The sequence below is a fragment of the Zootoca vivipara genome, chromosome 1, assembly GCF_963506605.1.
Source record: "Zootoca vivipara chromosome 1, rZooViv1.1, whole genome shotgun sequence".
NCBI classification, from domain to species: Eukaryota; Metazoa; Chordata; class Lepidosauria; order Squamata; family Lacertidae; genus Zootoca; species Zootoca vivipara.
The window spans coordinates 51,670,167-51,697,030 of NC_083276.1; the positions used below are offsets into that span (position 1 = coordinate 51,670,167).

General features: G+C 44.8%; 1 protein-coding gene across 2 annotated transcripts in view; it reads right to left on the bottom strand.

Moving 5' to 3' along the window:
• CD82 (CD82 molecule) overlaps positions 1-26,864 on the bottom strand; it is a 66,171-nt gene that overhangs the window by 9,233 nt on the left and 30,074 nt on the right. For both annotated transcript variants that reach the window (XM_035115941.2, XM_035115951.2), the window contains 4 exons: positions 22,113-22,194; positions 9,986-10,058; positions 8,228-8,352; positions 6,811-6,885 (listed from right to left, as the gene is read on the bottom strand). In XM_035115941.2, the coding sequence (XP_034971832.1) occupies positions 6,811-6,885; positions 8,228-8,352; positions 9,986-10,058; positions 22,113-22,175 (336 nt within the window). In that variant the 5' untranslated portion in view covers positions 22,176-22,194. The remainder of the gene's footprint in view (positions 1-6,810; positions 6,886-8,227; positions 8,353-9,985; positions 10,059-22,112; positions 22,195-26,864) is intronic.

The following is a 26,864-nucleotide window of genomic DNA, read 5'->3' on the forward strand; positions in this document are numbered from 1 at the left end:
TGACTGCACAAGCTCGAGAGTGTCACGCTGGGGACAAAGCTGGCACTTGAAGCATTTGTAATGGGCTTTCAGAACTAGGTCAAATTTCCACAGGGCAGCCAGTCAGATAGACCTCCATATGGCAGCCCCGCTCAGCCCCAATGAAGCTCGCACTCTCCTCAGACATACAACCGAGCAAGGCTGTTCTCAGTGGTGGCTGCATACAGACTGCCTCCAAGCAAAGGCGCTCCGAAGGAGGCTGCTGCATCTGCTCCTATATTCCTCCTGGCCATGCAGTCAGATGGAAGAGAATCATACAATCATACAATCCCTCCCAGCTGACATCTGGCCCTCTGTTACTCAGTTTACATGGCCAAGCTCTCTGCCTCTCGCCCCAACTCCTCCCAAGCAGGAAAGGAGGGATGAGCAGCAAAGCAACTTGACCTGGTTCCTGTTGCTAATGCAATTGGTCCTGGCTGCCTTTGTCCTAAGTCATAGACCGCACGAAGGCAAGGAGCCTGTGGGTTTTCGTTTGCCCTCCCCTCTGCTGTGTTAAAAAGAGAAGACCGCTTTTACACGCTACAGACTCAAAATGTGGAAAACCAAAAAGGTCCGAGTTTCAAGATTGTCAATGGTAAGTGAAGCTTTTCCACCCAAAAGATGTGGGCATGGTGCACTGTACCCTTTGCCTAGGTGTGGGCTCACCAGACCTTAGCCCCAGAATCAGTTTTTAGTGTCAAGTGTGAATTAGATTAGGAATGCATGGATTAGTTTGATGTCCATGTATGTGTAGTGTGCCTTTTCTTTGTCCTGCAAGGACTCTCCTCCCTTCCAGAGGGAAGGGATTGCGCGTGGGGTCCGCCTCCCGCGTCTGCAGGGGGACGTGGTCGGCCCCCTGCACCAGCCCCTCCCTGCCGCCACGTCATACCCCTCTGCCAGCCAATAGGGCTCACGGGGGGCGGAGTCCAGCTCCGTTTAAATGGCCGCGGCGGCGGGAGATTTTTCTCTTTGCGTTCCTGCCCTCATCGGATCACCCGCCCTCCCTCCCTTTAGGCCTGGCTTTTCTTTGACCTTGCTGTGGACTTCGGTTGGTCGCCTTGGTTGCCCAAGGGGCCTGGTAGGAGTTTTTTATCCATTTGGCAAATTGGCACCGGCCTCTTGGTTTTTTGGCCTAGGTAAAGGTAAAGGGACCCCTGACCATTAGGTCCAGTCGTGACCGACTCTGGGGTTGCGTGCTCATCTCGCATTATTGGCCGAGGGAGCCGGCGTATAGCTTCCAGGTCATGTGGCCAGCATGACAAAGCCACTTCTGGCAAACCAGAGCAGCACATGGAAACGCCGTTTACCTTCCCGCTGTAGCGGTTCCTATTTATCTACTTGCATTTTGACGTGCTTTCGAACTGCTAGGTTGGCAGAAGCTGGGACCAAGCAACGGGAGCTCACCCCGTCACAGGGATTCGAACCGCCGACCTTCTGATCAGCAAGCCCTAGGCTCAGTGGTTTAACCACAGCGCCACCTGGGTCCCTACCTCATAGCAATTCGTCACAACTTTTGGTATGGGCGGTTAGGCATTGGATAATTCAATATGTGATGTATCTGTGTTGTGTGTTGGAGGTCAGGTTAAGGCCATCTTCACCTACCTCCTAGGGGTATCCCATTAAGGGGATCCGGTGGTCGTGGATCCCGTCCGATGCCCTACTTGGGTTAGGGCCATGGCACGACCCCCGGTGACATCAGGGGAAGCTTCCAGTTGTATTTGCATCAACAAGCTCCTCCCACTGTTCGTTAACCTTTAAGTGTCTCCACACCGGTAGGTTGGAGTCACGTGTTGTGTTCCTGTCCAATGCCTAAGCCAATACCACTCACATGCTATAACGGTATAACCAATAAAGTTGTGGCCTTTATTTACCCATTAACCTAAATCACGTGTCCTTGTGTCTTATTTATTCCATGCTGGTGACGGGTCATCGACACGCAACTACAGTCTGTCACTCCCCATCCCCTCTCCAAAAGCCATTCCTGGTTAAGTAGGTGACATGACTTCCAAATGCATTCAGCCTTTTCCTCTCCAAAGAAGAACAGGCCACAAAGGAATTCAATGTCTTCCCCCAAATTCCCCCAAATAACACCCCCACACCCCAAGCACATATTTTGCACTAGTTGCTTCTTTGTGTGATAGAGTATAATACATTTATTTAAATAAAGAAAATAGCATTCATCTCTTGTTAAAAATAGTCTGGATATTAAATCAGATTATTAGCATCTTGAGCCCACACTCAATCTGTTAAAAAAAATGAATCCACAGCCACCTAACGAAACACAAGAACGTTCCACCTGAATGATGGTTTGGTGTGTTGCATCACTGAGCTTCATGTCCACAGGTTCCCCTCTTCCCTCCATTCGCATATTTGCAATTTCCCCTGAACTCCATATTACTTTAGTACTGCTTTCACATGATGTCACAGCAAGAAATGTGCATGACACCTTAGAGTTTTTTGTGTGTCTCCCTCAGCAAGATACTATTCAGCTTTGAAAGAGTCAAGGGCCACAGATGTGGATCTGTGTGGGATGTGGAGCAAAGAAATGAGACACGAGGGAACAGAAACCAAAAAGGGGGGGAAAGCACCAACCTAATCCCGAGAGCAGAGTGGGAACCCCTGACTGGTCCAATGGCACAAAGAACACAGACATGCTAACAGTATATTTTCTAACCCTAAAAAAGGGTCCCTGCTTGTCACAGGAGGGTGATCTCGGCCAAGAATATACAGGAAGGGACAGCAACCGAGAGCAAGCCCTTCCTTCTAGTACAGAGTTTCTACAGGATACTGCCAACAGCTGGAGGTTTCAGAAGAAGAAGTAGTTAGCCAGCTTTTCTTTGGCCCGTTTGTGTCACTGAATCATTGGGGGGGGGGGACTCCTGAGGCACGAGCCCAGTAAGTGTCAAGTAGGTGAAGCACAAGCTCACATCCCAAGCTATGTATGGTACAGGCGTCTGGGTTACTGTCTGGCAGCCCCAGTTATGAGAACAGACAGGAACAATGAAATGTTTCACAATTTCCCCTTGACGAGAGTTTGCATACATACCATGGAAAAGCAAGAGAGGTCAAAAGTTTCCATTTAATACCACCTCACTGCCTACAAGTCAAATTCCAGAAACAGAAGCTCTTCTTCCGCCCCCAGTTTCTGCCTGTGGTGATCTCAATCATGTTCACATTGCCCCCTCCCAAACCATTGCTTCTATTGGAAATACACACACACACACACACACACACACACACACACACACTAAATGCAGGCATGTGTTTTATTATCATGCCTAGCTTGTCCCAAAGTATATGAGAGTTGAGGGGAAATTATCTTTGAGAAAGATGGAGGCAAGGCAAAGGCAGGGCTGGCCTAAGACATTTTGCTACCCGAGGCAAAGATGGCACCCTGTCCCCATTCCATTGACAGAAGCCAGTTGTATGGACAGAGAGTCGTACTTCAACATAGGCAATGAGACAGCATCCTGAGGACAGTGGGCCAACATAAGATGTGCAGATCACATAGTACACCCAGTTCTGTCCTTCAACCCCTCACCAGCACTCCTTGCCCCTATAATCTGCCTCAGTCAGTCTAATGGGGTAGCCAACATGGCGTCCTCAGACACTACTGTACTCCAACTCCCATCATCCCTGACCATGGCTCATATTTGCTGAGGCTAATAGGAATCGAAGCTACAAACATGAGTTTGACCAAACTGCGGGAGACAGTGGAAGACAGGAGTGCCTGGCGTGCTATGGTCCATGGGGTCACGAAGAGTCAGACATGACTAAACGACTAAACAACAACAAACAACAATAGGAATTGAAGTCCAGAATCATCTGGACTGAAAGTGAGATCATAAGAGCATCTTTGCTGGATGAGGCCAAAGGCCCATGTTGTTCAACCTTCTCATATCACAGTGTGACTAACCAGATGCCCATGAGAAGCCTGGAAGAAGGAACCAAGTGCAACAGGAATTCCTGACAGGAGCAGCGTGTACTGGGTAGGCCTGGTTTACTTCCAGACAACCTGTTTATTGAGCCCATAAGACCTTGCTTCAAGCAATTATCCTTCCCAAAACTTGCCAGGGGGTTTTCTTGCCACTTTCCTTCCTGAAAAAAGTCCAAGGAGAGAAAGAGCGCTTGTTGCACAAGAGCTCCAAATCCACTTTCAACTGCAAAAACCTGAATTTGCTGTTATGTAACTGAATCCCACCTGCAAAATTGCACTGGTAGTTACATGGCACCAGGGCACTTATGAAAGCTAGAATTTAACCAAAATAAAGTTATCCTTTGCACAAAATGAAACACTCAACTATGCAACATTGTGACTCAGACCAGTGGATGAGAGAGGGAGAAGACTGCGGCCTGCCAGCTTTGCCTCCTGGCAGCCAGATTCTAGCTGGAAGTAGGCCCATCTTTATCAAACAACATGAGGGGAGACTCTTCCTGCCAAGAAGAGTTCTGTGATGTTTCCAAAGATGCCTCCCCACCATTATGAAGCAGAAGAAAAATGAGGCTTTGGGACCAACCTCTGTTGCTAGAGCAACCCTGCAGTAACTTCTCCACATAGAGGCCTCCATCTTTATAATGTGGAGGAAAATATGACAAGCCAAACCCAAAACATCTACAGCATCAAAGGGAGAAAAATATCTCAGAAAACCAGACTTTGAGGGAACAAAAAAACCCTCAATCAAAGACTGCTAGCAGCAGAAGAGTTCTGTAGAAAAATTTGCTGGAGCTTCATGGAATAACATGCCTTAAGAAGGCATTATACCTAGCCAGGGGTCTTTTTCTTTGGCATCAGGGAAAATATCTCTTGTAGACTTTTTCTCTTAGTGCAACAGCAACCTCAGCTAAAGTGAAAGAGGTTGCAAGTAACGAGATCCTGAATATTGTTGTTGAGCTTGTTCTGCAGTTTTAACTGGCTATTTTACAATGTAAAACTGCCAGTTGAAAGCACGGAACAGGTTCAACCACTGCAGGAGATCATAAAAAGGTCACAGAAGAGACATAAAAAATAATAATAAATCCATACAAACAGAAAAGGCTTCACTCTATCCGGTTTGAAATTAAGTGTAGGAAGGGGCATGTCAATTTGGCAATTATGTAAAGCCAAATTTTACATAATTTTTACCACCCTGCTTCAGACCCACACTATACAAATGAAATGTCCCAATTCTCATACCAAGGATGGCTGTTTGAGCCTACTTTCTCATCCACACACCACCCAGAAAAATTCTAGTCCACATGCTGCATTCATATAATCAGCATTGGCCTATTCTGCATTGGTTCCAAAGCTAAAACAGTGCAGGTCCTTTTGGTAAACTATATACTAGAATTACATCTCTGTCTCAAAACACAGCTCAGCAATAAACACAGCTGCAGGTGTGAAGTGGCAGCCTATCCACATGCCAGAATAAAATAAGTAATGCCATGTCTGGGCAACCCTACCCTTTCAGAATTTTATTACGGTTATTTATTAAATTTATGTACCATTCCTATAATCTGAAGATCACAGGGCGGTTCACAGTATTAAAAACACAAAATAGATAAGAATTTAGTTTTTGGAGGCCACCAGTGGTAGCTCTAGGACACTAGAATAGCAACGAAACAAGGAGTGGGGTGTGCCATGCATGACAGCTGGCAAATCGGGACTGTTCCAGGTTTTTAGACACAGTTGGAACACATGTACCTAAGAGGAAGCACTCAAGCGGGGAAGTGGTTAGAGCAACTTTCTCCCAGCTGCTATTTCGTTTTTAACTAGGCTACGGACCAGGAACTTGTGGCCCTCCAGATGTTGCTGGATTATAACTACCATAAACTCTGATCATTGGCCAATGGCCATGCTGTCTGGAGCAGATGGGAGTTTGTATTCAATCACCAGTACAGGATCAGAGCTCCTCCACCCCCAAATTAAATCATGCCAGTTTTATTTACAGTGGTTCTCACCCAGGTTCTAAAAAATGTGCCACCACTTCTGAGGCAGGAGGCCACTACTGAGCACCAAGTCTGCATGGCAAAATGTGTCAGCAGGGAATAAGGGTTTAGAATTTCCTAGCCTTTGAAAAATATCCCCCAAAGTAGACTGCACCCCAGTTTTAGGAGTTGCACTTTGAGCAATTAATTTGTTATCTAGACTCTTCACTAGCCAATTTCTGTTAACAGTGAAAAGCAAATTTAACACAAATCATCCTATACCCCTGAAATATGCAGTAAATGCTATGGGTTGTATCCAGTGCTGACTTGCACACTTGGAATTTCCCTTCCTCTCCTCCAGTTCCCCAGATCTGCCCCCAGGGAGGAAGAAAGGTGAAGTCCATGGTGCTAGCAGAAGTCCACTAGTGAAGCATTTTATTCTGCCTTCTGTGTTCATTCAGCACAAACCATCTGCTTTTGTACATAGAATCATAGAATTGCAGGGGACCATCTAGTCCAACCACCTGCAATGCAGGAACATGCAACTGTCCCATACGGGGATGAAAACCTGCAATTTTGGCTTTATCAGCACAACGCTGTAAACAACTGAGCTATCCAGACATATGTTTTGTTCAACTCGACCTCATGATATTGTATGTGTGGGAACACAACAATCAAGAGAAATATTTTGAAAGGAAATGTGACCTCAGGGGCATTTGCCTAAGGACTAGCTCTTAAATCTAGAAAAGCTAGATTAAAAAAAAATTCCCAGAGAGGAATGGCAAATCTAAGTTCTGCATCAGAAACCAGGAGCACATGGTGAAAGCACAGGGTACAAGCACAGTTTCCATAGAAGAAAGCAGATGGGAGAGAAAAGGAGTCACTTACTCTGTCCCGCTGGAGGTAGATGAGCACGCCAGCAGCTATCTGGGCTATGAGGATCAACAACAGGCAGGTGAAGTACTGGAAAAAAGAAATAGGACAACATCACTTGGTATTTGGCATGGCCATTACTATAGACAGCAGCCTCAATAAAAGCTCTCCGGGGGACAGCCTATGGAACAGAGTCAGGCCTAAAAAGAAAGAGTTTTTGAGATAGACTGCTTTCTTTTTAGGAATGCATAGAGTTATTTCCCATGCAACACAGCCAATAAAAACAGTTTCTTCAAGTGCAATAAGCTCATAAACTGGCTCCTTCCAACTTGGCCCAGGTGTACACAGGGTAGTTGCCCAAGTTGGAAGCATTTCAAGAGTTTCCTGGTACTCATTGTTGCATAGCTCAAAAGCTTCACCCAAAATATGGAGTATCACTTTTCACGATGCAAAAAAGGAAGACAGTTCAGCTGCCAGGCTGAGTACAGCATACAAAGGATAACAGATGCCGAGACAACTATTGGGGCTCACAGCATCCCAGAAGATTCAGAAAGGTCTCATGTAACACTTGGATTTCATGATACATATGAGAATCAAAAATAAATGGTGGAATACAACAACACGCTATTACAGAAAATTCATTTGTCCAAGCCCTGTTCTGGGGGTTCTCCCATTCCCCACTTCCAGAACCAACTGGGGGGCATGGGAGGGGGGCAGAATCACAGTAGGAGAAGTGGGGAGCCCCATTGCACAGCGGAAGTCCTTGCACAGAGCTTCTACTGACAAGGCTTCTTAAATTAATCCCACCCATAATTTCCCTCACCTACAGGGAAGGACAAACATAAACCATATAGATATACATAATATTTATACACACATATGCATTTCAAATCCATGCATCTCTCTCTTTCTCTTTCTCTTTCTCTTTCTCTCTCACACACCCAATCTTCAAAAACCTGGTCATACCTATTATTTACCTATTAGCAACCCAATATCATTCCATCTTCATATGTCCTTATTTAAATTATAGGTTACTGATTTAATTTTTAAAAGAAAACACCACCTTATCCAACAAAATAGCAACATCAAAATCAAATGAAGGAGCTAGAAATCACTATTCCTTGTCTGAAAAGGGCTTTGCATGGACATCAAATAAAGATAACAGGCATCAGGTGTGTTTTCCTTGGGAAAGCATTATATCATCAGGACAGCCAAAGAGACTAAAGTTGCTACCTGCTTAACTTTGGAGGCCCTTCTCTAGATGCCTCCATTTTCTGTGAAGCCAGGAATGTCTCGCTTAGAATTTCTAAGTACTGTATTTCTCTATCAACTGTAGTTGATATTCCTGCATACCTTGGTCTCTAGTTCAACTGCAGCCCTCAGGCAGTACCAGCAAGTCACTGAAAGCAGCATTTTTCTCTTTTTCACTCACCAGGCCCAAGAGACAGCGGATCTCATTGACTGCCCCAATGCAGCCCAGGAACCCCATCAACATGGTCACAGCACCGACGCCAATGAGAATGTACGCCCCAATCTTCAGCGAGGACGACGAGGACTCTGTGGAAACCAGAAGAGAAATGGACACAAAGTGAAGGAGGATTCTTTTAACGTTGGTTAGCTCCAGAAAAACAAGACTGCTCAGAGCCACGTGTGCTTCAGAGAGCTAAGAACTTCAGGCCTAGGTAATCAAAGGCCACGTGAAGGCTGCTTGTGATGGAAGGATCCACAAATAGGCAGTCAGAGAATTGAAGTGGGGCAATGAAGGAGAGAAGTCTGCATAATAGGAACTGATGACTAGGCAAGCAAGAGGAGCACGAAAGAAGACTATATCCTGTCTCTGTTCGCTCTAACCTGCCCCCCCCCCGAGTCTTCTCACATGGGGCAGTGGCAACTAACTCATTTGATGGACCCAACCTGGCTGCCTTTCCAAATGTACAGGGCAAGGGTTGTCAACAGTGTGCCCTTCAGAAGTTGCCGGATGTGCCAACCAGCCTCAGTCAGCATGGCCAATGTCCAGGGATGCTAGAAGCTGTAGTCCAAAAAACATCTAGAGGGCTCCATTTTGGTGAACGCTGGTATAGATAGCCTTGGGAAAAGAGACTGTAGCAGAAAGACACAGCCTGGGCTCAGTCCACTGCCTGCAGCACGTCTTGGATTTTGGAGGAAAGCTCCTCAAACCATGTTGGCAAAAGGCTCACAGTTTATATTCCCTCTTGCGCCATCTTTTTCCTCGTTTCTGGGAAAAAAGCCAGATAAGCACAAGAGGGGGAAGAAAGGGAGGAAGGCCTCTCTGGCAATGGATTGGAATGCCCTGCTGTGTAAAGTTCCTTCCCAGACTTTGTTAAGGTTACCAAAGCAAAAATAAAAAAATAAAAAGAGGGGGGAAATAAATGAGAAAAGGGAGGGGAAAGGGCTTCATCTGGGATCTCAAGGAAGGAAGCAGAAAAAATACTGCATACATGCAGTGAGATTACAAGCAAGAAAGGAACAAGGTTGGGGCTGGGGGCAGGAAAGGAGCCCGTATACAGAATACTTCAAGTCCTTGGCAAGCAATATCAGTCCATAGGCTCAGTGTGGGCAAACCTCCTTTTGAGCTGCTCAGTTCATACAGCTATTTGTTTTGGTTCTAGACCACAGGGAGAAAACTAGGTCACAAGGCAAAGCCTCAACTGCTTCTGCAGCCTAAAAATGACTGCAAGCATTTGTTTTAAAAAGGGGGGAAACTTGGTTTAAAACACACTTTTCAGCATAGCCCTTTCTTGTTATTTCTCCCTTGTGAGTAACACTGCAGCAGTGACCCAGATAAAGAACATGGAAAGTGGAAATAGCATGCAGAACTGCACAGGGAGTTTCTTTTTTAAGGCAATGCATTAGCTTGGCAGTTCTCCTTTACCAAATCTGTCCCTCAGACTTTTGCTGAGGTGAACCAAAGTTACCAAGCCTTGGAGAACTTCTCTGTCTGACCTGACATAGCCTTCCAAGAAAGAAAAGGCTGATTAGCAATAGAAAGCTCTTCTAAATCTAGCAGGAAGCCACCTTTGCTTGGGACTATGATCTGAAGGGGGGCTGCTGTTCAAATGGGCTTCCCTTTACAATTTAGTAAGCACAACATGGTGTACTCTCTTGACAGGGAATGCTCTACAGATAAACACCCAAGGAACAAATGCAAAGATAAGAAAAGCAATCTTACGCAAAACTGAAATGAAGCTATTCTTGTCCACCAAAATCCATATTCCGAAGCCTAGGATCACAGCACCCAAGATCTGGAAAACAAGTTTTGGTTACTAAAAACAGATTGTACAAAATGTTTATTTCTTATGCCACTTTTACACTAGAAGAGTCTTCAAAAGCACCTTATGCAATAGCACAAGTTCCCTCTAGTACAAACCTATTTTTTTCTGAAAGGGTCACATTGATGCTTCAGAGGAGCAAAGTACAAAGATAAAATCCATCCCAGCTGGCCCTAGTGTTTAAGCTAACAAGTTTCACCCACTTCTATTTTTCTGGGTATTTCCTCCTATCCATTACTGAAATATTATCTACCTCCAACTTACAGTAGTTTCCAGCTAGATATAAGTAATTCAGAAGCCTTGAGCCATGTGAAGCTGTCAATCAAACTAAATCAGTGGTGGGGAATCTGTGGCTCTCCAGATGTTGATGGGCTCATCATCTGTCACCACTGGTCATGCTGGCTGGGGCTGGCAGGAATTGGAGTCCAACATCTGGGTAGCCAGGTCCCCCACCATCAAACAGCAGTTCTTTTAAGTCCCACATTTCTAAACAGTGTTAGAGTCCTGCCAGCACACAGCAGATTCGCTCCTAGTGTATATGCTAGGCATGAGTTGTCTAGAACAAAGAATGGTCTACTTAAAACATAGCACCAAGCATCTTTGCTACAGCTAATTTAGAATAAAAAGCAAGTTATTGGTATCATTTGCCTGTGTTTTTTTTTTTTACTTTGCTTTGTCATCACAAGTCAAGCAAAGTGGAAAGACAAAAGAGCTAAACTAAGCAGTCTTCGAAACACCGCTTCAATGGCTTTTTCTTATTCATTTCATAAAATTCATAAAAACTATCTAAAAAAGGATGGCTCGAAAGCTAGCAACCTGGACATTATTCCCACTGAAGTGGTTAACCTGGCTAAGGTTTATTGCTTCAAACTGACTGTGGGGTCTGACAAGATTGAATGTTTTTCCATACAAAACAAAAACAAAAACCTAAAATCACTCCGCATAGAGAGCTAAATGTCAGGGAGAAGGCTAGGCTAAAACACAGCTGGAGAGGAGCACTCAATCAGGCAGGCCTCCACATGAAGTATGAAGCAGTAGGTCCCACTCTGACTTGCTAGAGACAGCTGCTTTTAAAAAGGCAGAATAATTGGAAGGTAGCTTGCCATACCACTCAGCTCACAGGTTAAGGTGTATTCTAACATCTTTTTCTGCTGCTAACATGCCACCAAGACCGCTGTTAGCATGCCTGTAGTGAAGAGCACAATAGGACCAGTGTGTCTTGGCATAAGCAGAAAGAATACAAGGAAACAGCTGAATAAAGGCTTGTATCATACCTCTCTCTCTCTCTCTCTCTCACACACACACACACACACACTTTAGCAAAGAAACAGGAAGCCTGTTCTGCTGTGCATCCTCCTGTGATCAACACACAGGCTAAAAATTTGCCTACAAACCAGAATTAAGTGAAGCCACGAGTCGTGCAACAGTCATATGGCAGCAAAGCCTAAGGCACAGAGCCATCAGTTGGCAAGCGAGCTGCAAACACGTTGCAGTCCAACAGTGTTCCGTCAGTGGGAGCCAACTGGCAGCCCCCATCCTCGGATGAGAATGAGACAATTATCCCAGGGCCATCATGCAGATTTGATCTAGCAAATCACAAAGCCAACCTGGGGCAAGGAGAATAGGTCTAGAAAATCTCTGCAGACACCTCTGCCAAGGCTGAACTGAAATGGTCAGGGCAGGGACTTGCCTTTCCCCCAGTTCTACAACAAGGAGTAGGAAACCTCAGGCCCAGGGGTAAATTGCACCCCTTCAAGACCCTCTCTTTGGCCCTCGAGACTCTTATTTATTGCCTTTATAGCCCACCTTTTTCTTCAAGGAGCTCAAGGTGGCATCCATGGTTCTCCTCTTCCTCATTCTACCCTGTGAAGTAGGCTAGACCAGGCATCCCCAAAATGCGGCCCTCCAGATGTTTTGGCCTACAACTCCCATGATCCCTAGCTAAGAGGACCAGTGGTCGGGGAAGATGGGAATTGTAGTCCAAAACATCTGGAGGGAAGAAGTTTGGGGGTACCTGGGCTAGACTGAGAGGCAGTGACTGGCCCAAGGTCACTCAGTTGCATGGCCGAGTAAGGAGTCAAAAGCTGGTCTCCCAGATCCTAGTCCCAAACTCTAGCCACTACACCACACTGGCTGGCTTGCCAGGCTATATTCCCACTCTGCTATCTCCAGACCACATCTCTTACTAGCCACCTCTTGCTTGCCTGGGTGGAGGACAGAGAGGGGTGGCTGGAGAAACAAGTCAGCAGTACAGAGATCAAATTTACACTGGTTGCTCTGCTCAGGTTGGACTCTGGCCCTGCGCAACATTGGCATGTGGGTCCCAGAAGGTTACCCAGAAGGAAATATGGAGTGGGGAAAAGGTCCCCCGCCCCCCTGCTCTGCAACTAGAACGTCCAGATGTTTTTATTACACAATGAAACTTCCACAGAGAGAACTTCTGTGTGTTACAGGTTGCTTTCCACCTGGTCAGCAGTAAAGGAAAACAAGTGCATGCCGGACGCTTTATACTTAAGTGAGACTTCCATGGCACACTTGAATATAAATAGCTCCTATAGTAAACATTAAAGAACAAAATAATCTAACAGTACACAGCATGCAGGCCTATTTGCTGGCTAGAGGCCAGTAATTCAAAACCTCCTCCAGAACTTTATAGAGTGTTTTGAGAATAATCTGGTACACAGGATGTTTATTATACCCGCTTATGTGAAACAGACTGTATTCTGTCAGGGCCTCGCATCAGTCATGAAAGGATCATTAACATTGTCAGCAGAAATGTGGAATTTTCTCCCGCTGCCTCCATGTTGTTGCTACAAGGTACAGAAAGCCAGACAAACTGGAAAAGTGATGGTTCCATTCAAAGAACTATGAATATAGTTCACCTGCCTCCAAGGGCAGAAGTGGAGAAGATGCGATCTCTGTGAAGTTAACACTGGCGCTCAACAGTGACACGGTGGCATTGGCAAAATGGGCTCCCCTTGCTTTAATAGACACAGGGAGAAGCCTAGGGATAAAACCAACCTGCTCATACTTAAAATTTAGTTCTCCTTGCCAATAAGACATTGCAGCAGCAGTCTTGCTTTCCCTCCTGAATTATCTTAGCTCTGGCAAGTGAATTATGACCACCAGGTAGCAGCTGTTTACATAGTGAATAGTTTTCTGGGGAGCAGATCTCCATGCAGTGCAAGCTCCTCCTAGGAAAAAAACTTATTCCAAAGGGAGAGCTTGTGCCAGCACTGGTAAAAACAGAAAGCTTAGTAGGGAACCATGTGGGCATCCTATTACAAACACCACCAAGTTTTATACCAATGAGAATAGCCTAACCTTGTTTGGCCTGCCATTTATGCACAGGGTGAACTTTAGGTTCCCAAAGGTTCAGATGCCATGGAACTGCAGAAAAAGCAGCTCTTTCCCCTGAGGTGAAAGGTAGTGGAAACAAAGGAGGGTTAGAGGAGTCTTGAAGAACAGATGCTTCCTGTCACCTGTGGCCTTGCCAGAGGAAGTCCAGAAAAGTCTACTGGGAGAGAATTCCAACCATCTACCCCTCTGAGTGCCATTTGCTTCAGCCAGCCATCCCCCTCGAGAGGCTTTCCACTTCTTTCTGTGCAAAATGTGGGAAAATACTTTGCCGCTCAGATCTGGATTTATTCAAGCCAAGCAGCTTGGATCCGCCTCCTGTCAGCTCAGACCCATCTCATCAGGGCTCCAAGAACGTAACTTGGCTTTACAGGCTGCAGAGCGGGAAGAGGAGGGGGATGTGGAAAGCCTGGAATAGGAGGAAGAGTGAAAATATCCACTTTGCTGAAGTGCTGTGGCAACGGGGAGGCGAGCAGGGTTACTGCAGGGCAAAGCTTTTCCGCAGCCCATTGTAGATGCATAGATTTGCCGCCGCCACCACTCAGATTAAGTTCCCTTTAGTGCCTCTCGCCCTTTGTCTTCTTCCCTGAAAAAGTTGCTATAGAGACAGTTAACCTGCAGTCTTGACAGGGCCAGAACAATTCTCCTGAAGTCTCAAATCAAGGCTAATTCACACTTTATGCAGCAAGTATAAGTATTTATGCTGTAAGTATAAGTATTTATGCTGCACACCGGCACATGTCGAAAACACTGCAAAACATGGCACAAATATATTTATCTACATAGTTCTATTATCACGAGATGCGTGTATCGCCTTGCTCTCTCCAAAGGAGCACAGCTTAATGGGGGCAATCATTCCTCCCTCTCCCCTCTTCAACTACATTCAAGGAAGAAGCTGCAATTCAGATGAGGTCTGGCCACTGCCAACCTTCATGTCCTACCCTGGATGGCGTTCCACCAAGGAACGCCATGAGCAAAATGACTTCTGCTTCCACAATGGAACTCCCCCCCAACTCTCCCATGCACACCCCACACCCAAATATGCTTCAGAGGGTTGTGGGAACCCCAAAAGAAACATTAAAGTCATGAAGGGTAAGGAGAGGAAGCCTTGCTTTGCAAGTGGAACACATTCTCCTTGCACAAGGAACGGGTTTGAATACAACCGCTTGATTCCCCAGGAAGAAACAAGGTACACATCATTTCCCCCCACCCGCCCCCTTTGCTAGTGGATGCCAATGAAGCACAGAAAGAAGGGGGAAATGAAATACTCTATTTAGCACCACCAAAATAGTTTAACTGACTGCGAACAGACCAGGCAGTGGCCCAGCAGCCCCCATAAACTTGTGGCAACATAGCTTCAAATACCTTAGTATTCGTACTGGAATGTCTTCCATCCCTGGGAGCCAACTACCAACATCCCACCTCAAATACCAGCTGCAAGTACTCCAGTAATGCTAGAAGAATTCAAGTGCCCAAGCATGCAGATAAGGCTACTTCCTTTCCCCTGCTTGTATCCCATTTCAGAAAGGGCAGAAACAGTCTTTAACATCAAGGGGTCAATAATTACAAATACTCTGAGCCAACAGACATAGAATCATAGAATTTTAAAGCTGGAAGGGATCACAAGGGTTATCTAGTTCAACTCCCTGCAATGCCCAAGGTGGGGCTCAAACCTGAGATTAAGAGTCTCATACTCTACCAACTGAGCCATCATTTCCGACAGTCAAAAATGGATGGAACACTGTCTCTTGTAGACCCAATATGAAGTGATGCTGCTATGGAATAACAGATAGCATATTGCACCCTGTAGTTCTAGCTCTGCTCTCCAATTCCCCCCCCACTCAGTCCCCCAACAAATTCTGAAGATGAAGCCAGACTAGTATTCAATGAGTTCTGCATCTTTAACTGTGTGTTTAAAGACTTAGCCCCACCTCATTGTAGCACTGGATCTTAAAAGAGTCTTCCTCTGCATGCTAAAACCATCCACGACCTTTGGTCCCTGGCAGCCTTAACTGGAAAGCCGATTGCTCGGAGATGGAAACGAAGCATACAGCTGGGGGGTGGGGGCTAGCGGAGAGAGCAAATTGAAAACCAGTTCCAGATGTGCCATCTGGGCAAGCTTTCCTGCATGCAGTTTCTACATGGCACATGGTGGAAGAGTGGCAGAGGGAGGGGAACTCAGATGATATAAACACAGCCTGGGGGTGGGGGACATCCCGGAACGTCTAGCAACGGCATTGCAGTTTGTGTCACTGACATTGCTTTAGATGCCAGTGGAAAGATGCACATCTCTCTTGTTTCACATGGATTCGGCACTTGCATCTCGAGGCACCATTCACACATGTCAGAATGAGAGTCTCTTTGCTGCTGCTTTCTTTTTGAGGATCTGAAGTCACCATAAAGTGGTAGAAGCACCAAGCTAACACACAGCTTAATCTTCAGGTGAAACACAAGAGTGATGGGTTCTTACATTTGGTTGGGAGGGGCGGCTGTCCAAGAATACACCATAACTGTCAAGATATTTTGTCTGGTGTAATCTACTTCTCTTTTTAACCCTAGAGGAAAGAAAATAAGGAACGAAGAGGGTCTCATGGATGAAAGAAAAAGGGTATGTTCTATAACACTCTCAAGTCTAAGTGTGGAACATGCAAGTGTGAAGGCTTCTCCTAATTTTGGTTCAAGAAATAAGGACTGTATCTCATTGATAGTGGTGCTCCTAAACAAAACTTCAGAAGTAAGGCCGAACAAGTTAAGCCAGGCACAACTCTTATGCTCTAACTCAGATAAAGCAGCAGTGAACATGAGGCCTTTAAGACAAGCTCATGTAGAAATGTATACCCTACACCCCATTGTCTTCTCGCTGGACCAGGTGCCTTCAACTATGGTTCCTTGGAGCTGATCCATTTGGAGGAAGGTGGAGGATTCCAGTTAGCATCTACATTTATAACTCCACCAGAGAAAAAGACTCAGCAGATGTTCCAGATGCAAAAGAGAACTAGAGCAGCAGTTCTCCAAAAGAAGAACTTGGATTTTGTTGACAAGGAGTATCACCAGGTGTTAAACGTTGCAGATAAAAGCTGGAGAACAAGAACACCATCTGCACAAAGGGAAGAGTCTTCTTGAGTTCAAAACCCCAGTTCCTTTCAACACAGCACTTCCTCAAAGTTGAAACGTTTCCAAATACAGCTCACCAAGTCACCAGTCAGTTTACAAATAGGAAGTGCCCAAGAAGAAACTTGTGGCAGTTCACTGTCAGTCTGGACTTAACTCTACATTGGGAGATTGTGTCCTCTGAATATATTGCACAACATTAAATGCATTCTCCCATTGAAGCAGATCACTTTTGGGGTTCTTTGAATGTCAAATCATTTAAAATATTGCTGCAAGATGCAGTATGCATGCGAGAAAAGAGAAGCTATAAGGGACTTGGTATTTTGAGCACTGCAGACTTTCAGAAACACAAGGATTTGGCATCTTACAGCTGCCAATTAAATTGCTACAATTGGCAATCATGTCTTAATGGAACTGCCAGGTATGGATGTTTCTCCATTAATTTGCAATTTTTAAAAAGGATATGGATCATAGCTTAGAAACATTTCTCCCAAAATATGCATTTTTAAAAAAACATTATTTGATACATTTTGAGTCAAAAACTGCCAGAATATTCAGGATGTGAAAACTTTGATGATTAACCAAGTTCCAATCAGCACATCAGTCTGGGAGATGTGAATCATATCAGTTTATTATTGAAATTTACAAATAATTTGAGTTCTTCAAGCCTCTTGGCTTCCAGGTAGTAGGATTCTGAAAGTGACAAGTCTGATGAATTATCAGCGGCCAAAACCGGCTATTATTATTTCTTGAGGTGTTACAAAGACTAGGTGCTTCATGTATAAAAAAAAGATAAATAATAAACAAGACACCAGGAAAAAAAAGAATGGAAGGGGGAAATGGGAGGTGTCCATATTAATTGGGATATGTGTTGCAAAGTAAGTCTGATACACTAAAAATAGACACGGTTTAGCTCAATGAGAAGAATCAGTTATTAAGATGAGGCCCTTGTCAAAGTTGATTTCCTTGACCTTGGCTATGCGTATTCTTCAAATGTTATTGAATACAATACAGACTTTCCCCCCAACCAATTCATTTACCCATCCAATAACCCATAAACCATCCAATAACCAAGATCAAAAGGTGAAGTGGCCTCAGACACAACACTGTCATGAAGCAATATTGAATATTGACAAAAGACAGGGAATGAAGCCGGGGGAAAGGTTAGCTGAACATTTCGACATTAACACCCTGTTGAGAGAATGGCTGTTCTGGGGGGGGGGGGAATAAAAGGATAAACAATGTGAAGGGGAAAAAGAGGTAAAAATCAAGAATGATGCCGAAGTGTGGGGGGGGACGGGACATTAGTCGCAGAGATAATCTATCATTTCATCTGCGATATATGAGGGAAAGGTTTTATGGTGGATAGAACTATTAGTGATTTGTTTAATGCACAAGACTTATCTTTGAATACTGCAAGAATTAGGTTACCAAGGACAAATCCTACTCCCATCCCTCACTAATCTACGTGATTGGGAATTTGGTTTATAAGAGCACAAGGAATGGAAACCAGTAAGTTTTGAAAAACATATTGATCAAGCCGCAATTGAATAAACATCCATTTCCTGAAAACATACGTAGAGTCCTCTGTAGAAAGTTAGGGAGTTGAGAGTGCCCAATGACTGGCTTTTTTTTGCACTAACAACAACAAAAAAGCTGGAATATCTATGTACCTAACATCCCTCTATTTCTTTGAACATGGTCACTAAACACAATTTCTATAAAATTATGTACTGAAAGGATTACACACATTAACTACCAGATGTCTAACTTAATAGTTTCCATTACAAAATTTTAGGTTTTAATAGAGACTCTCTCTCTCTCTCTCTCTCTCTCTCTCTGTGTGTGTGTGTGTGTGTGTGTGTGAGAGAGAGAGAGAGAGAGAGAGAGAGAGAATTTTCCATCCATGTCCCCCTGGTATTCTGGAACCCCAAAGTAACCCTTGGCCTTTCAAATACAGTCATACTTCGGAAGTCGAACGGAATCCATTCCGGAAGTCTGTTCGACTTCCAAAATGTTCGGAATTTTGGAATCGGCTGAAGTCCTGTCAGACGTTTGGCTTCCAAAAATAGTTCACAAACCGGAACACTCATTTGCAGCGTTCGGGAGCCAAAACGTTCGAGAACTAGTACGAATGTACTTGGGTACTGCTTGCCAACAAATTATAGAATTGTAGAGTTGGAAGGAACCCTGAGGATCGTCTAGTCCAGGCATGGCCAAACTTGGCCCTCCAGATGTTTTCGGACTACAACTCCCATCATCCCTAGCTAACAGGACCAGTGGTCAGGGATGATGGGAATTGCAGTCCCAAAACATCTGGAGGGCCGAGTTTGGCCATGCCTGGTCTAGTCCAACCCTCTGCAATGCGGGAATATGCAGCTGTCCCATATGGGGATCAAAACTGCAACCTTGGTGTTATCAGCAACATGTTCTACTATGGTGGTTAAGTATACCAAGGGTATGTAGAAGGTAGACTGTTTCTAGTAGACTTAGTGCTGGAATTCTTGCAAGGAGTCCTGGGACTCTGTAACGTTTTGTCTGCTCCTTCAAGGAAAGGAAAGTTACGTATGATCACTTAATTATGGCATAATTAGTATTTGTTAGGTGATCATGAACACACATTCCTCCTTTTGTAAATTTAACATGTTTGTAAAGGATTATAGATTATGAAGCATAGCCCAAGGGACACTGATCAGCCAATCTTTTGTTTCTACACTCTGTTTATCACGAAACAAGCAGGAAATGAAACATTTGCCTGTTTGCCCAGGAGATTTTTATCCAGCTTTATCTAGCTCACTGCTAGATTTTCCCCATGATTGTGTACAGCAGTATTATGATTTAAGTTAGTGTAATGGGCAAACTTTATTTTAAACACAGGATGAATTTGTTGGGCTTTAATCTAAAATCAGCTGTGTATACAGCCATTTATGTAGGGACCCAGGTGGCGCTGTGGGTTAAACCATAGAGTCTAGGGCTTGCTGATCAGAAGGTCGGCGGTTCGAATCCCTGCAACGGGGTGAGCTCCCATTGCTCGGTCCCAGCTCCTGCCCACCTAGCAGTTCGAAAGCATATCAAAGTGCAAGTAGATAAATAGGGACCGCTCCGGCGGGAAGGTAAACGGTGTTTCCGTGCACTGCTCTGGTTCGTCAGAAGCAGCTTTGTCATGCTGGCCACATGACCCGGAAGCTGTCTGCGGACAAACGCCGGCTCCCTTGGCCTATAGAGCGAGATGAGCGCCGCAACCCCAGAGTCGGACACGACTGGACCTGATGGTCAGGGGCGCCTTTACCTTTACCTTTATGTAGATAAGGACAAAAAAACGGGCTCCCATTCTCTGCTAAATGTAAGAGTATAAAGATGTTGTAAGAGTATAAGATGTTGTTTGTCTTAGATGTCCATCTGACACCAGATATACTCTTAGCAGAAAGGAAGGAATCGATATGTATGGTGAGAGAACTGTACCAGGGCTTTTCTGATCCTGAAAACAGGTTAGCACACGCTGACTGCAAAGCTTATTCTTTAAGTCTGTACTTCTCTGCTAGAAGTAGAGTGTCATCAGTGCCTCAGTGTCATCAGCCCAGTATAGCGGAACACTCTGGCCATAGAGATTCAGCCGGCACCTTCAGCTTCAACTAATAAATGCCTACTGACAGGCCCGGCTCTAGGTAGACCCCCGGTGGTGCAGGGCACCATGGCGCCGGCCCGCCAGAAAGGCGCCGCAAGCTGCGCCCGCTGGCCGGCCGGTCCGCCGGTCCGCTGCGCAGCTTCGCCTGTGGGAGCTGCGCTGCGCCCACCCGCCCACCACGCTGGGAAACGGGGCGGGAGGGCGCCAGAGAGATTGCGCTGTGCCTGCCCGTCCGGCGCACCACAGCGGCAGGGGCGTTTAAGACGGCCCTGCCTACTGAAAACGCTTCTATTCTATCAGGCTTATCCGAACATTAAGAATACATCTTTCCATAAAAGCCATCTGATTTTAACTTTTTAAATATGGTTTCCATTGTACGGTTTTATGTACAGTTGTTGCGAACCAGTTTGATATTTTCTTTATGAATTAGTGGTATATAAAGATTGTCAAAAATAAAATTATAAAATAAAATAAAATTGCTGCTCCTCTTGGCACCAATCTGTTGCATCCTGTGCAAATAGAAAAACATTGACACACAGAAAAAAAAATCCATTCAGCAGTGCACTGATTATAACCACACATGTTGTGGCTGGATGTCAAATTGCAATTATTGCAGAGAACAGCCAAGGACTTGATTAAAAATTGGCTAGCCGATAATTTGGCTCAGCTTGTCTCAAATAGGGAGCACACAATACCCAAAAGCACTTAATGGAATCACACTATACAATTAGTTGCATTTCCCCAGCCTCTCGCTGTTTCTTCTTTTTTAGCATTTGCTAGTACTATACTGTACAGGCAAACAGGTCAAGACAGACTTTAATTACATCAAAGGAAGGTTAAATAATTAAATGAGTAGTTTCTCCAAGTGCCCAAGACTCCAATTTTAATAAAGCCAAGAACCTTTGCAGGAGTGTCAGGAAAGTTTAGTCATCCAACAGGCATCTTGATCATAGGTACCACTTAGCTAGTCCAATCGGGGCATTTCGATAGTCTGCAATGTCTTTTTGGTACAAAACTGTGTACACACAGTTATTTGGGTTGAGCACCGCTGCAGAAAGAGGCACCCCATCCCACTGTACAGCAGGCTCTGAGTTTGTTCAGATTTCAGCTGAAAACCAATGTCTTCCTCTATGCCTTTTGTCAGGGGACCACCGGGGGGGGGGGCAGCGGAGAGCCCAGGAGATCGGCTCTCTGATGAAGACGGAGCCCCAGAGCCAAGCGTCTTGCAACTTCCACCGGAAGGTGGGTCTGGGGCTCAGGAGGAGGTGCTGACCCTGGAGGATGCTGAGAGGGCTTGCTTTCCAGAGAGAGGGCAGCAGGGGGTGGACCAAGGCACCTCCAAAGGGGAGGCTCCAGAGGATACAGCACCGGTTCCTCAGCTGAGCAGCTCTAGCGCCCTCACCCCAACAGAGAAGGGGAGGGAGAGGAGGAACAGCGGAGGAGGTTTAGGGTACCCAGGGGGCTGTGTTGGCGGAACTCACGACGGGAGGTGCTTACGGATTCTGGATCAGATTAGTGCCGTTATGCTTTTTGATGCTCTGTCTTGTACATATGTATATAAATAAATCCTGTATAAAACCAAGCACGGGGTTTGGAGCTGCTTACTCGTGAGGAAGCGACTAACACCATTACACCTTTTGTAGAAATGGAGATACTGAGCCACGACCAGGTACTGTTGTGGGAAGCAGATTAAGTGATTCAGATTCAACATGGTTTTGATGCAACAAAGGGTTGTTATCTCAGAAATTGAATTAACTTATGATAATGGAATTTGAGAGATCTTTGGAGAGAGGTAGAACAGTCTTTATAAAAAGGGTTCTTGTTATATTCTTCCTCCAATATTATATTCCAGTTCTGCTGTTTAGGATATAGTTGCTCCCGCCCGCACTCAACTTAAAAAACAGATCCCCCAGATTCTGAATCCAAATACTTACAAAGAAAAGGAGGTTGAAGAGGAAAAGGAAGTACTTTGTGACTTTCAGGCAGCCAGACCCCATCTTCTCTTTTTTATAGAACCTGGGTGGAAAACAGACAGCCATATGAGCATATATCCTTTACAGCATCACAACTTGACTGTGGTCTGGAAATTTTAAGAAATATTTTACCAGAATCTCCCCTCCCACACCACCCCTCAGAAAGCAAAGCATTTCAACAGAATACTTCTCTGACGAGCTGTTTCCTTAGCAGGGGAGAATATGGGGGGGGGGGGTCAGGCAGAACTCACCAGAACTCAGTTCCAGCACATCTCAAGTGTGCGCCATTGCCATTATAAGAGAACAAGTGAAGTGTTCATTGTGAGTTCTGGCACCTCTCTTTCTAGAAAAACCACACTGGGGAAATATATATGTATAGCTTTGTCTTATTAACAGTTTTTGCCAGTTCTACTCTGTAGTTCACCAAACTAGCCCCATCCATCAAAGGAACCACTTTCCATCTGGTTGGTTGGCCACTGAAAGAACAAAATGTTCACCACTTTTTTCAGGACATCGGCAGGACACCATCACGAAATCACCTTCCTCCCATATTTTCTCCCTTTACTTTCTGTTTCTTTTCAGAACTCAGGGGAAAAAAACACAACTTCAATCACAAAGCTGTGCAATCTTCCCAAGTGTGGATCAGTCATAGTGAAGCAACCCCACAGATTTTCAGGTGGATGGCATTTTCTGTATTGGTCATTCTAGCCATTTCCTTTATCTAAGGTCTGTCATTCTTGTACAGGAGTGAACTCACAGTTTAACCTTTTCCCTTCTAGGTGGCATTGCCTTTCAGTCAGTTTCTTTTCTGCCGCCTAAACTGCAGCCACCAGCAAGGTCCTTAATCTTGGGACTGCAGCAGAAGGGAGTCCTTTCTCCCTCAGATAATGGCCTAAATGAAGCCATCTTTTCCCTCAGCATTAAGTCCAGAGAAAGGGGCAGTGCCCACTGAAGTACAAGACCCATTTTAGGTACAAGGCTTATCTGCTTGTGGCAGATAAGCACCAACCATGTGCCTCAATGCTAGCCACATCTGGAAGCCACCAATATTGGGTCTCATATATGGTCCTTCATATAGCACACACACACTACTGTTTACATCAGGCACCCCCAAACTGCGGCCCTCCAGATGTTTTGGCCTACAACTCCCATGATCCCTAGCTAACAGGACCAGTGGTCAGGGAAGATGGGAACTGTAGTCCAAAACATCTGGAGGGCCGAAGTTTGGGGATGCCTGGTTTACATGATCCCAGAAGAAGAAATAGCAGTGGCAGCCTCAAGAAAACTATATTTGACAGCAATCACAAGCTAGTCAGCCTTTTGCTCACCATTAAACATGGGTGTATGAAACATACACATAGCCAGGGGGAGGTGCTGCTTCCCCCCCATCAAGTAAAACAATAGAAATACTTAACAGACCAATCACGTCAGTCTTGCCCCCCCCTCCCCGGTCCCATGCTATGAAACAGCAGATATTTCACCTGGGGCTACATCTCTGGTGGCTAAAAGCTTCTGAATGACAATACCACCCAAGATTCTTAACAAGAGTTACCCATATTTAGCAGAGGGGAATTGGGAATTCTGCAGAAATCCAATGTAGAAGCCACTGTCTAGTTTAACACCTGGAGCTAATTCTAAATATGCAAACTATGGGCAAACTATGTGTGCACATTTTAATAAGACAAGAGATATTTAAACACCAGGTGTGCAATCCAAAAGGGAGCATTAATAGTGCTGCAAAGACAGAAAAGGCTTGGAAATGTTCCACTTTGGACATTGGTCCAAGAAAAGAATTCTGCTTTGCCCTGTTCTGGCCTGCTGTACTTTGCCATCACCAATATAAGCAGATATGTCTGGGCATGAGTATGCAGAAGAACAAAGCTTTTTAGGAAATGGCAGAATTGATGGCATGTGAACATATTGCAGTATCTTATGTCAATACTTTCAGGTAGGAACAAGAATGGGGGGGGGGGAGAGAGCCAAGGAGATATTGTGTGCTTGCCTCACCTATCCTAGTGGAGACTTTCACTTTCCTCAATGAGTTGTTGCCTCCTCCAATACAGGAAGCAAGGTGACAATTCTCATAAAAACTGGTGTCGAATAAATAGCATTTGACAACATCCTTAATGATCTTATCTCACAATGCAACAGGAAATAGGTTGGACAGACTTAAGAGCTGCCTGCAGAAGATGTGCTCAGAGCTTCCTCACACTGGGGCTGCATTCAGCAAAGGGCAACAGAACAGAGCAAGTTATTCTGTTTCCAGTCTAAAGCCTGCTTTTAATCTTATTAGGATATTTAGGTCAGTACTGAGAACAGGGTGGAATTGGAGCATCATTCTAAATGGATAGCTCTCGCCAAACAAGCAGTAGTTCTCAAAAATTTATCAGCTCTGTGGGGGAGAAAAGATGCTGCTTCCTTTGGAAAACTGAAGTTAGAAAATGGATGTTTAGTCCTGAAACTGTATGCCTGTTCTTCCATCATGTCCCGAGCGGTTGGCTGCACGGACCAGGTTTCTGTCTCCATTTTTATTGCGAATTGTGGACAAAACTAAGGAAGCCCAATTAACATACTTATTGAACGATGAAGAGTCGAGAAGATCCCTCATGGACGCCAGATTCTTGATTAATGTTTTATTTTATAAGAAGAGAAATGGATCACTTTATGATTTCGATAGCTCAACTAAACCAAATAACTATTAACGGGAATCAGAATTTAGTTGTAAAATTACAATTTTATTTGATGGAGCTTAAATTATGTTTTAGATGGACGAATGAATGAATTTTATTGAATAAAATTGTCTTAATTAATTGGAAATATGTATATATAGAGGCCATTTTAAATCAGAAAATTGTTCAAATTATATCGGTAAATGATTACATGATGTATTGTTGTTATTGTTGTTTTGATATGGGCAAATGGCCGTAATAAAAACTACTACTACTACTACATGTCCCGAGCGGAAGCCCCAGGACCTCACTAGCCTGCTGACAGTCACCCTTAACTCAGTAGGATATTAAGAAGCTGACTCACTTGGGAACAAAGAAAGCTACCTTAGACCTTAGTCAAGCTATTTGTCCATCTAGCCCAGTATTATCTGCTCTTTATGGGTGGCAGATATCTTTCCCCAACCACCTTACCCAAACCTTCTTACCCAAGAGTGCACCAGAGGATCTGACCTGGACTGTACTGCTGAGCTGCAGAATCTATCAAGAGATTCTCTTTAAAAGTAGAAGGGTCATCCATCAAAAGCAACGTGAAAGTCAGTTCAAGACTGCCCCAGGCGCACTTGCTGGAAGCCATTATTAGGGAAATACCTCCACTGTGGAGTAGGGTTGGAAGGCAGGACTCTTGGCTTGCTGACAAAGGTAGTCCCGTATCAGATCAATACGCTGTACTTCGCAACACTGAAAGCGTCCTTTCGTTGTTCAAACACATGCCTAAACAGCACTACAGTAGTCTCAACTGCATGCCCATGACTGTGTGCCAGGGTTGACAAAAAACTGCATTGGTTCTGCTGAAACAACAGATTGATTTGGCTCCTCTTCCCTCTGGACGGTTGCCAATCTACCTGGCTATCATAAGAACTTTAAGAATCGGTGCCCAAGTTTGCCTTTCCCCCTCTTCTCTCCTCACCCCCTTTTTTCCTTGTGTGATGGTTTCATTTTCACTGATTGTATGTTAAGCCCACTCCGGTAGCCTTCTGGCTAAAGGTAAAGGTAAAGGACCCCTGACAGTTAAGTCCAGTCGCAGACGACTCTGGAGTTGCGGCGCTCATCTCGCTTTACTGGCTGAGGGAGCCGACGTTTGTCCGCAGACAGTTTTTCCGGGTCATGTGGCCAGCATGACTAAGCCGCTTCTGGCGAAACCACGAAATTCAATTTACACTGACGAGCTGCAGATAACCAGAGAACATGCTTTTCTTCTGATGAGAAATTGCCAGAGTGGGAAACGCATGAGGGCTATCCTCAGAATTGGCATTCAGATCAGGGCAAAAGTAGCTGATCAGTTTTTCCCTTCAGGGATTTTTTTTAGCAAACACGAGGATTAGAGCTAAATATTTGGGGCCAAGCTCACAGACTGTTAGAAGTGGTAACTCCAGACATCTTCTACACTTTGAGAATGGTCCTTTCTCCAAGTGTTTACCCACCCTCACCCTGTTCCTTTTCTAAACAGAAAAGGTTTTCCTACAGCTCCCCAATGCTATGATATAGCTATTGAGTATGATTTTCTTGCTGAGGGGATATAGTCATCATATTAAAATATACACTGTCACATTTAGGGGAGAGGAGGAAGGTATAGGAGAGATATACATGCAGAACATTCTCTTAGTTTATAAAGAAAATAGGCTTCCCCTTGTTGTTTTTAAATCTAAGAACAAAAAGAGTCTATTCACAAGGTTTCAGACACATTATTAGATCTGGGTGAAATTTCCCTGCAGTCATTGAGCAAAGATCAGTCATAGCATAAGAATTCCATGTCCATATAGGCAGTGATGTGCACAACAAAACTTTCCACAGAAAAATGTGCAAGGTCCATTTAGGGGAGAAGATTTGAGAGAGCAGCATACATCCAAAATCCTAGGGGGCTACAGAAAGCTACTTTATACTAAGTCAGACCATTGGTGAGGATTTCCTACACCAACTTTTGCCAACCTGAAGCCCTCCAGATGCTTTGAATGGCCACTCTCACCATCAGCCTCTCCCGCACGTC